The sequence below is a fragment of the Rana temporaria genome, chromosome 6, assembly GCF_905171775.1.
Source record: "Rana temporaria chromosome 6, aRanTem1.1, whole genome shotgun sequence".
NCBI lineage: Eukaryota > Metazoa > Chordata > Amphibia > Anura > Ranidae > Rana > Rana temporaria.
This window is the reverse complement of record NC_053494.1, coordinates 189,048,304-189,060,563: the sequence shown is the minus strand read 5'-3', so window position 1 is coordinate 189,060,563 and position 12,260 is coordinate 189,048,304. Positions and strand designations below refer to the sequence as shown.

Below are 12,260 nucleotides of genomic sequence, written 5' to 3'. Positions count from 1 at the left end.
AATATGTAAAAAAATCCAATACAATCATGTGCAAATCAAACACACAAAAATTTGTATGAAACCAACATGTGTTGTATCAAAAAATGTATAGAGTTAGCCCCATTTTTTTTTTATATTGTGAAAGATAACGTCACGACGAGTAAATTGATACCCAACATGTCACGCTTCAAAGTTGCGCCCACTCGTGGAATGGCGACAAACATTTACCCTTAAAAATCTCCAAAGGCGACGTTTAAAAAAATTCTACAGGTTTTGAGTTACAGATGAGGTCTAGGGCTAGAATTATTGCTCTCGCTCTAACGATCACAGGGATGTCTCACATGTGTGGCTTAACCACTTGCTTACTGGGCACATATACCCCCTTCCTTCCCAGGCGAAATTTCAGCTTTCAGCACTGCATCACTTTAAATTAAAATTGCGCGGTCATGCGACGTGCCTCCCAAACAAAATTGACGTCCTTTTTTTCCCACAAATAGAGCTTTCTTTTGGTGGTATTTGATCACCTCTGCGATTTTTATTTTTTGCGCTATAAACAAAAAAAGACTGACAATTTAAAAAAAAAAAAAAAACACAATATTTTTTATTTTTTGCTATAAAAAATATCCAATTTTTTTAAAAAAATATATATATATTTTTCTCAGTTTAGGCCGATATGTATTCTACATATTTTTGGTAGAAAAAAAAAAAATATATCGCAATACGCGCATCGGCATCTCGGGGACGCACAGGGTGCGCGCCCCCCAGTGGCCGGAGGACGCCCATCGAGATTTTTTAAGGGTAAAAGTTTGACGCCATGCCACGAGCGGGCGCAATTTTTAAGCGTGACATGTTGGGTATCATTTCACTCGGCGTAACATTATCTTTCACAATATATAAAAACATTGGGCCAAATTTATTTGCGGTCTTATTTTTTTAATTCAAGTGCGCTTGTAAGACCGCTGCGCAAATACGGTGTAACAAAAAGTATTGCAATGACCGCCATTTTATTCTCTAGGGTGTTAGAAAAAAAAAAAATTATATATATATATAAATAATGTTTGGGGGTTTTAAGTAATTTTCTATAAAAAAAAAAAACAATGTTTTAGTCTTGTAAACGCCGAATCTGAAAAACACCCAAGGTCCTTAAAGTGGAGGTTCACCCAAAAAGTTAATTTTTAACATTAGATTGAGGCTCGTTTTGTCAAGGGGAATCGGGTGTTTTTTTTTTTAATCGAAGCAGCACTTACCGTTTTAGAGAACGATCTTCTCCGCCGCTTCCGGGTATGGGCTGCGGGACTGGGCGTTCCTATTTGGCAGGCTAAGATAGAAGAAACTATGGAAGTTGCTTCGGGTTCTATGCCCCATCAGATTAATGCTACTCAAGAAGGGGTCATTTCTACACAGGTTCCATCCTCTTCTGGTTTAAATTCCACTATGAGAGGAACTGGTCACATTAATGTCCCACATACTCATGGTTACACTACGGTGAAACAAAAAAAAAGGTCATAATAGACCAAAGAAACAGGGACCTTGGGTTGAAACACTTAACGTTCAGCATGGGGGAGGTGCAAACCACTACCCACCTCGTAGGAGGAGGCCTTCGTATTATGATGATGACCGTGGTCTTTATGGTCATGTGAGCCATGACAATGCTTACTATTCCCCACGGAGGGGTCACCAGGGGTACACTTATCCCAGTCGTGACCGTGATTACCATGACACACGAGGGGCACATCATAATGTTCAGAACTATGGATATACCCCTAGAAATAGTCATATCCCAGTCCAAAACAGATTTGCCCCCCTTATGCATCATGGGGGCAATGATGTGGTGGATGAACCTAGTACATCTAGACATCCTGAAGAATATATTGACCATTCAAGAAGGTTCAGGCGGGAATATGACACACCCCCAGTGTATGAAAGGAACCAGTCACCTCGTTTTTTTCCCATGGACAACAGACCAAAAAGGACTCACGAAGAAAGAGGGGTGTCAGAGGGGGGAGGAGGATCAGGACCAAAGAAAAGAAAGAGATAAATATTTCAGGAGTCTTTAATCTTAGTTCAGCCCAACTTTCGCGGGGTGAGCAGGCCCTTCTCAGTCAAGGTTTAAAGTTTGCTCCCCCACGGACGCTTGATACATTTGAGACCTTTATAGATGCCCACAAACTAATTAGGAAATTGAACATTAAGAGGCATTTTCTTCTTAACCCTATGGGTGTCAGTGGCCTAAACAAGGTCGCGTATACAGGTCCATCCCTATGCTCTATACCATCATCAGGTAGTGTGCCGATCGGTGATGTTGTGGTTCCAACCAGACACACCAAATTGGCAAATGCCTCTTTATATAATCCTCCAGGTTTTATTTCCTCTTCTTTACAGACATTCAAAGAACTTGTCTTAAAGGATATAGCGGATCTTAAAATTCCCAGATCCAGAAATACATTTGAGTTTCAGGGTCAATTGAAACAGATCTGTAAACGTAACGATTTGGTTGTACGCCCAGCTGATAAGGGCTGGGGGGTTGGTGGTCTTGGATAAGAGCGATTATATAGCAGAAATGCATAGGCTTTTGTCTGACACCGCCACTTATAGCCTTTTAGCCAATAACCCAACAGTTAAATATAAGAAAGAACTTCAGGCCTTAATAAATGAAGGTTTCTCATTGGGTGTTCTGAATAAAAAAGAAAAAGCTCACTTAATTCCATCAGCACCAAGAGTGCCAGTGATATATTACCTGCCCAAGGTGCATAAAAGTACCACCAACCCACCTGGTCGTCCGATCATTAGTGGGTTGGATTCTATAACGGCGCGTATTGGCAAATATATAGACGAGTTTTTGCAGCCACTGGTTATCTCTACTCCATCTTACTTACGTGATACCACCCAGGTTATTAATTTATTGAAGGATTGTGAATGGAAGAATGGGTTTACATTAGCTACTGCTGATGTAAATTCACTGTATACTGTCATCTCACACCATCATGGTTTGGAAGCAGTTCGTTTTTATTTACAGCAAGACATTTCACTTTCAGTTATTCAAAGAGATTTTATTGCCAATCTTTTGGTATTTGCAACTAGCCACAATTATTTCTGGTTTGGTGGAGACTATTATTTGCAAAAATGCGGAGTAGCGATGGGCGCCAAGTTTGCCCCCAGTGTGGCAAACTTGTTCATGTCTTTTTGGGAAAGAGAAGTCATTGATGTTAACCCTCCAAGTCAACTCAAATTATGGAAAAGATATATTGATGACATCTTGGTGATTTGGGAGGGTGACACCCTGTCCCTCGATAGTTTTTTATCTAGTCTGAATATTAATGACCGAGGAATTTTTTTAAAATATGATATTAGTGAATCTACGATTAATTTCTTGGATCTTATCATTACGGTTAAAGATGAGACAATAACCACCATGACCCACTTTAAAGAAACTGATCGCAATGCATATATCCCCACTACGAGCTGCCACCATTCACAATGGCTTAAGGCTGTCCCAAAGGGACAATTTCAGAGAATTAGACGCAATTGCACTTCTCTACACGATTTTCAACAGCAGGCCCAAACTCTAAAGAGGAAATTCTTAGATAAAGGCTACAAAGAGGACAGCATTGATGAAACCATTTTGGCTATCAGTACTTTGAATAGAGACCAGCTTTTAACCTCAAAAAAGACTGTTACTAATGACAAAGATTTCTTTAGTTTTGCTTTGATTACTGGGTTTTCTGATCAACACTTCTCTGTAAAAAAGATCTTAAGAAAACACTGGGGTGTTCTGAAGAATGATCAAATACTGGGATCGATCATCCCAGAGAAACCCATAGTAATCTTCAGGGGAGCACCGTCATTACGTTTAAAAGTTGCCCCAAATATCATTGACCCCCCCAAGGTGGTGCATTTTTTTCAGGAAATGAAGGGCTTTTATCCATGCCGCAAGTGCAATATTTGCAAAATTAATGCATTTCAGGGACGTAAACTCACATCTTTTCAATCTACTCAGACCCTTAAGGTATACAATATTGAGACATTTATCACCTGTACTAGTGATCATGTGGTTTACTTAATACAGTGTCCCTGTAAAAAACAATACATCGGTCGGACTAAACGAGCTGTTAACATCAGACTTAATGAACATGTAGGTAATATTGGTAGAGGATTCCCTAAACATAATTTATCTAAACATTTTGCGAAGCATCATGCCCACAGCACTGATGGGACATTGTTTTTACCCATGGAAAAATTATGTCCACACTGGAGGGGTACAAATAAAGTGCGTACCATTTCCCAGCTTGAGACCCGCTGGATTTTTAACATGCGATCTTATAGGCCTCATGGGTTAAATGTGGACTGGGACATCAATTGTTTTTGAAATAATGCATGATTTTTTGTCCTGTCCACATTTCTTGCTTTACCCTTCCACCATCCATTTTTCCTCCTTTTATCAATAGGTGTTAAAATGTTTTAATATATTTTTTAATCATGTAAATGTATACCTTAAATGAATTGATATGATTCTCTTTTAAGACTTTGTATTAATATATATGCCTTAGGATATATATATTTATGTATATCTTTATATGTTATAGGTCGGTTCAAGATTTATATATATATGTTATAGGTTGATTTTCATTAAGAAACTTTAAGCTATGTGAAGTCGATATGGTGTTTCCTGATTTTTCCTTTGCTGCACTTACTCCGTCCATGTGTCTTATTCCTTTTTGTCCACAAAATGGCACCCTTCTTATTATTATTACTCTCTTCCGCAAATAGCTTCGTTTGTGCGTCGCACATCAACACGTGCACGCTCCGTTTTTCTCTCCCATAGTTCTTATTATTTTTGCCCTCTTCCATCATGGCGGAAGTGGCTATATATATTGAGCTCTGTGATGACGATCTCCCAGGCAGCCTATCCCCGTAGACGTCCGTATTGCGATGAAACGCGTAGGAGGAGCTTAGCCGTAGTGACGTCATCACGTTAGACGGAGAGACACGTGACGAACGGAGGTACGAAGCAAACGGAAGGTCGAGGAAACGCCATCCTCTCCACGCCATATCCCATATGCGATTTTACCAAGTCTTTGCTGTAAGTGCATACTTGTTTTTATTAAAATCAATTTTTACACAGTAACGCACTATGTGGTTTCCCACCATTCTTTATTTTATGAATACATCAACGCCAATTGCTAAACTGGAGTGGATCTGAATAGGATCTTGTCCCTTGGAGCTTTTATGCTGGTGTTAGTAGCAGTGTTTGGAATAGTCTTTTCAGGGAAGACTTTAACCACTTGCTTACTGGGCACATAAACCCCCTTCGTTCCCAGGCGAAATCTCAGCGTCCGGCACTGCGTCGCTTTAACTGACAATTGCGCGGTCGTGCGACGTGGCTCCCAAACAAAATTGGCGTCCTTTTTTCCCCACAAATAGAGCTTTCTTTTGGTGGTATTTGATCACCTCTGCGGTTTTTATTTTTTGCGCTATAAACAAAAAAAGAGCAACAATTTAAAAAAAATATATATTTTTTTTACTTGTTGCTATAATAAATATCCCAATTTTTTTTTAAAAACTATTTTTTTTCTCAGTTAAGGCCGATACGTATTTTTCGACGTATTTTTGTAAAAAAAAAAAAAAAAATCACAATAAGCGACTGGTTTGCGCAAAAGTTATAGCGCCTACAAAATGGGGAACAGAATTATGATTTTTTTTATTATTTTTTTTTTACTAGTAATGGCGGCGATCTGCGATTTTTTATTGGGACTGGGATATTGCGGCGGACGTATCGGACACTTTTGACACAAATTTGGCGCCATTCACATTTATACGGCGATCAGTGATATAAAAATGCACTAATTACTGTATAAATGTGACTGGCAGTGAAGGGGTTAACACTAGGGGGTGAGGAAGGGATTAACTGTGTAGCCTGAGTGTGTTATAACTGTGTGGGGGGAGGGGGGTGACTGGGGGAGGGGACCGATGCTGTGTCTCCATGTACAAGAGACACAGATCGGTCTCCTCTCCTCTCACAGCACGTGGAGCTCTGTGTTTACACACAGAGCTCCACGTTCCTGCTGTCACCTACCGTGTCACCGCCGATCGCGTGTACCCGGCGGACATCGCGGCCGCCAGGTACACGCATCGGGTCTTCGGCGATGCGTCGGGACAGTTTTTACCCGCCGCGCGCCACCCAGTGGCGCGCGCGGGTAATGCACATAAAGGCCGTTTTTAAACGGCCACTTGGCACTTGAGAGCCGCGCTGCGGACGTATTTCGTCTATAGCGCGGATCTCAAGTGGTTTAAACATCCTCATACCTTATGAGACCGTTGAAAGCCCGGTCTTTTTCTCTGGTAAGGAGATTTCATTTCCCACATATTGGGTGTCTTTCTACTTCATCTTCGGTGGAGGATCTTTTCACATGCAGATACTGTTGGTCACTTAAATTGGACTCAATTCACTGATTTTCTATGGACTATTTTTTCTACTATACTCATTCATTAATTTGGATGGGTCTGATATTTTGAATGTTATATTCTCAATTCACCTATTGTGTTCACTCATATTATTTTTGGCCATTTATTTCGCATATATTTTTCACAGGTCAAGCTATTAGCGCTGTATTATCTTGTTTTTTGTGTTCCTATTTGATTGACAGGCTTCCGACGGTTGCATACATCCCGTTACGATTTTCCGAAAGTAGCTGAACGTCAGTGCGCAGGCGCCGTATAGAGATGCACCGACGTTCGGCTTCTTTCGGCTACTCGTGACGCGATGTATGCGACCATCGGAAGCCTGTCAATCAAATAGGAACGCCCAGTCCCGCAGCCCATACCCGGAAGCGGTGGAGAAGATCTCTCTAAAACGGTAAGTACTGCTTCGATTTAAAAAAAAAAAAATACCCGATTCCCCTTTACAAAATGAGCATCAATCTAATGTTCAAAAAAAAATTTCCGCTTAAAGTGGATAATTCACACTGTGGGGTTGATTCACTAAAGGAAAAATTAGCTGTTCACTTTGCAAAAAAAAAAAAAAAAAAAAACGGTCCACGACCTGCAAAGTTTATCTGGCAACTGCAATAAGAGAAAGTTGGAGCCGGAATGAAGAAGAATGCCGTTTGTCAATAGTTAAATCCATGCCTCAGAGAATTCAAGCTGTTATAAAAGCCAGAGGTGGTGCAACAAAGTACTAGTGGTGTGGTGTACTGTGTTTTCCCCCCACCATATTTTCTTCAGAATTTAGTGATTCCATATTTTTTTTCTTCTGCTTGATCTGCAAAAACAGCTGCAATTGACTACAGTTTTCTTTCTTTTTAAATTTTTTGAAGTGCGTTTCTTAAAGCCATAAGGTTGGAATGTTAAGTGAAAATAGTTTGAGGCATGTCTGCGATTATCTTTTTTCTACACAATTAAACAATTGAGTGAACATTTTCCAAGAGTGGCGATTCCATACTTTTGCCCAGGTGTTGTATATATGGAATGCAAATGCTTCTCTGGGATTTTTTGTTTTTAAATGACAAAATTATATAAAATTACTGAGCACTTTGTAAAACACATTTATTTGATATGAATTCTCCAAAACCTTTCACAACGGACAGTGTGAAACATTTCATTGTTTTACAAAGAGAACTGTCACCCGTTACATCATTTACACAGATTATGGTTCCATCGATGGTTCTTCTCATAAATAAAAGTTACATTTAAATATAAATTGCACAGTTTTTTTTTTTTTTGTCCACAATTAAGGCTTCCATCATCACCAGCCAATAAGAAAACCAATCAGTATGAGGTAATGACTGGTTTTAGAAATTCCACAACGGCTTCTAGTGTTCTCCCAACTTCCTCATGATGGCGCTGTCCTGAGGAGCATTTGTGAAAATACTTCCTACTACAACGTGCGTTCCCCAGACATTATGGCGAATTACTTTACAGCAGCCGAGATCCTCCACCCGGAATCCAAGGTGCCGATAGCGTTCGTCCGTTTCATATAGAGTGTTATTTGTGTATGGACCAAAATACTGTAAAGAAAAAAAAAAAAAAGTAAAAAAAGTTATAAATAAAATATTATATATAAACATTTTCCATCACAAATACCAGGGTGGATTTGATTTAAATCACTAGTAAAAAGGCTTGAATTAAATCATAATTTATAAAGTTCAACTGTCATCTCCTCCTCTGACCCGCTGCGGACTCACCGACAGTCCCATTCACTATAATAGGACGGCTGGTGATGCGGCAGTGACAAAACAAGGCGAGGGACGTGGCGGCAGCAGGTGAATGGATGCCGCCAACAGGCGCTGCCATGATGGATCTGAAATGACAGGTGCTCTTTAAATATAAGGAATTCTTCTTACTGGTACAGTAAAATCTTGGTTTGAGAGTATAATTCCTTCCAGAAACACGCTTGTAATCCAAAGCACTTGTATATCAAAGCATTTTTTTTACAGAGTATAAAAGAGAAGAGAGGCACCTCTAAGTGTAGCAATAAGTTGCTAAATGTTGTACCTTCATTAAATGTAACCATATTGCTACACTTAGAAGCTCCTCTTCTTTTTTATACTCGGATGTCACATGACGCTACTCTTATATCAAGACATCGCTTGTATATCAAGGAAATGTATTAAAACATTTTGCTCATCTTGCAAAACGCTCTCAAACCAAGGTTTTACTATAGTTAGAATCTTTAATATTTGCAAACAAAATTAAGGTTTCCCATTTAGAATAAGGCTGTTCGGTTAGTAAAACGGCAATATCAGAACCTATTCAATAATACAGTTTGCAGTGTACATAGATTTGCAAAACAAAGGGATAAAGCAACATTTCTGAACTTTGGTTTATCTCATGGTTACTGTAAAATTGTGTGAATGCATCAATGCAGTACATGTTGTTATATTGGATTCATTGAATGAGTTTACCAAAAAATTTAAACATTGCAGAATATGCAGCCTCATGCCACATAACCAAGCTCCATTTAATGCTGAATAAACTAAATTATTACTGTATCTTAAAATGGAAAACTATGTTTAGATAAGTGTATTTTAACTACTTGCCGACCGCGCACCGCCATTCTACGTCGGCAAGTTGGCTCTGCTGGGCGAGAGCACGTAGTATAACGTCCTCTCTTCCAGCCGCCACTAGGGGCGCGCGCCCCCCGCTCGCCCCCGACTCCCGTGCGTGTGCCCAGCGGGCGCGATCGCCGCCGGGCACACGCGATCTCTCGTTACAGAGCGGGGAACGGGAGCTGTGTGTGTAAACACACAGCACCCGGTCCTGTCAGCGGGGGAAACGCTGATCTTCTGTTCATACAATGTATGAACAGAGGATCAGTGTTTCCCCTAGTGAGGCCACCCCCCCCCCACAGTAAGAACACACCCAGGCATACTTAACCCCTTCACTGCCAGTGGCATTTTTATCGTAATCCAATGCATTTTTATAGCACTGATCGCTATAAAAATGCCAATGGTCCCAAAAATGTGTCAAAAGTGTCCGCCATAATGTCGCAATACCGAAAAAAAAAAAATCGCTGATCGCCGCCATTACTAGTAAAAAAAATATATTAATAAAAATGCCATAAAAATACCCCCTATTTTGTAAACGCTATAACTTTTGCGCAAACCAATCAATAAACGCTTATTGCGATTTTTTTTTTTTACGAAAAATAGGTAGAAGAATACGTATCGGCCTAAACTGAGGAAAAAAATGTTTTTTTTATATATTTTTGGGGGATATTTATTATGGCAAAAAGTAAAAAATATTTATTTTTTTCAAAATTGTCGCTCTATTTTTGTTTATAGCGCAAAAAATTAAAACCGCAGAGGTGATCAAATACCACCAAAAGAAAGCTCTATTTGTGGGAAAAAAAGGACGCCAATTTTGTTTGGGAGCCACGTCGCACGACCGCGCAATTGTCTGTTAAAGCGACGCAGTCCCGAATCGCAAAAAGTACTCTGGTCTTTGGGCAGCAATATGGTCCGGGGGTTAAGTGGTTAATAAAATGCTTTTGGAGTAAAAATATGATAAAATAATTGATTTGAAACAAAAAAATCTGATGATTAGATTAAAAAAAAAAAAAAAAAAAAAAAAGAAGAAGAAATTATTGATTTATATAGCCACCCTGACACACACACACACACACACACACTCTCAAGTGGCCTGCAGAGTCCTGACCTCAATCCTATTGAATACCAGTTTTGCCAACCTACCAGATTGAAATTTTCTGACACGGCTTTTACTGGCATTTTCAAAAGTTAGAAAAATTACAGTTTGCATGAAGGTAAAAAACCCGTCTAAGCAGGGGATCTCTCCGCTGATCCCCACACAGCGGACAGGGGACACAGGGGACACAGCGGACAGGGGACACAGCGGACAGGGGACACAGCCCGCTCTCCTCTATGGGGCAGTCGGATGGACTGCATGTTTGTTTCCATCTGAGTGTCATCCGATTCGACCCGCTGGATGGATGGCGAATGTATCGCCATCTGTATGTATTCAGCGATTTTTTGTCGGATGTCAGTGGACACGTCCACTAACACCCACCTCCCCGTTAGATGACAGTGAAAGGTCCAATCAGGTCTGCCTGAAAAACAGACCCGATCGGTCCGATTGTGTGTAACGGGGCTAAAGGGAAACAGTTTGGGTCCTCAACTAATGTTTCCTTAACTTTTTAAACCATTGTCACTTGTATATCGGTTTGTTGCTTCCCTCATGTAGCTACAGTGAGCTGCACTGTGCATGGCTAGTAACTACTCACAGGCTAACCAATTCCAGCACTATTCTGTCTGCATGCATAAAGCTCAAATATCTGGTGAAATTCTAAAAAAGTGTCAGGGGCCAGAAGAACGCAGCACAGCAAGGAACTGTGCAAAGGGAAATCCAATGAAAAGAAAATGACATGGCTTGTATGTTGGTTACAGGTAAAACGTGTGAAAATATAATTGTGTGTGAATAATAAAATCTGCCATTTAAAGTACGGTAAAATATATTTGAAACAACTCTCAAAAGTTTTTGTATCCGACAAGTGGACCGCAATGCAATCTGGTTACCGTTATTTTGTCGGCATGTCACTTTCACTTAGGCGTCCCTACATGACGGGAAAGAATTCCCATTCAGTGGTGTCTACAGCAGTGCGGACGGAGAATGTTTGGGAGATTCTCCACCAACAGTCAATTCACGGGGGTCATGTTTTCAAGCCCAAAAGTGATACAATTCCAACACAACAGCCTCAGAATCATTCTAAAGTGTTTTTTTTTATGAATCTGGATGTGAAGAGGAGGTAAAGGGTAACTTTTGTGGAGAGAAAAAAAAATAGCAAATAAAAAAAAAAAAAATTGTGATTGGCTCACTAATTTTCCCAGAAGTCTGCACTAAGCTACAAATCAGATTTTGGCAGATCCCCGGGAAAAAAAAAAAAAAAAAAAAAAAAAATTGCATTTTTAGTGAGATACACCCAAAGGGAAATTATGTCTAAAGGGATGCAGACTCTGCCAGTTTCCTCATTAGAGCCCTGCAGATGCAGTAGCTGATCATTTTAAAATAGGAAGGAAGGAAGAAAGGAAGGAAGGAAGGAAAAAAAAGAAAGAAAAGAAAGACAGAAAAGCAAGAAAGCAAGAAAGAAACCAAGAAAGAAACCAAGAAAGAAACCAAGAAAGAAACCAAGAAAGAAAGCAAGAAAGAAACCAAGAAAGAAACCAAGAAAGAAACCAAGAAAGAAACCAAGAAAGAAAGAAAGGAGGAAATAAAAAGAAAAAGGAGGGAAAAAAGGAGAAGAAAGAAAGAAAAAAAAGAAAAAGGAAAGAAAGAAAGAAAGAGAAAAAGGGGGGGGGAGAAAAAGAAAGAAAGAAAAGCAAGAAAGCAAGCAAGAAAGAAAGAAAGAAAGGAGGAAATAAAAAGAAAAAGGGGGAAAAAAAAGGAGAAGAAAGAAAGAAAGGAAAAAAAGAAAGAAAGAAAAGAAAAAAAAAAAAAGAAAAAAGGAAAGAAAGAAAGAAAGAAAGAAAGAAAGAGAGAAAAAGGGGGGGGGAAGAAAGAAAAGAAAGTAAGCAAGCAACGGAAAAAAAGAAGAAAAATATAAAAAAAAAAAAAAAGAAAGAAAGAAAGAAAGAAAGAAAAGAAAGAAAGGAAAAATAGAAAGAAAGAAAAGAAAGAAAGAAAGGAAAAAAAGAAAATAAAGAAAGGAAAAAAAGAAAGAAAAAAAAAGGGGGGGGGGGAAGAAAGCAAGAAAGAAAGCAAGAAAGAAACCAAGAAAGGAGGAAATAAAAAGAAAAAAGGAGGGAAAAAAAAGGAGAAGAAAAAAAAAAGAA

General features: G+C 39.4%; 1 protein-coding gene across 4 annotated transcripts in view; it reads right to left on the bottom strand.

Moving 5' to 3' along the window:
- Window positions 1-7,504: 7,504 nt before the first annotated feature.
- Window positions 7,505-12,260, bottom strand: part of MMADHC (metabolism of cobalamin associated D) — a 40,951-nt gene continuing 36,195 nt past the window's right edge. For all 4 annotated transcript variants that reach the window (XM_040358016.1, XM_040358014.1, XM_040358017.1 and 1 more), the window contains one exon: window positions 7,505-7,982. In XM_040358016.1, the coding sequence (XP_040213950.1) occupies window positions 7,788-7,982 (195 nt within the window). In that variant the 3' untranslated portion in view covers window positions 7,505-7,787. The remainder of the gene's footprint in view (window positions 7,983-12,260) is intronic.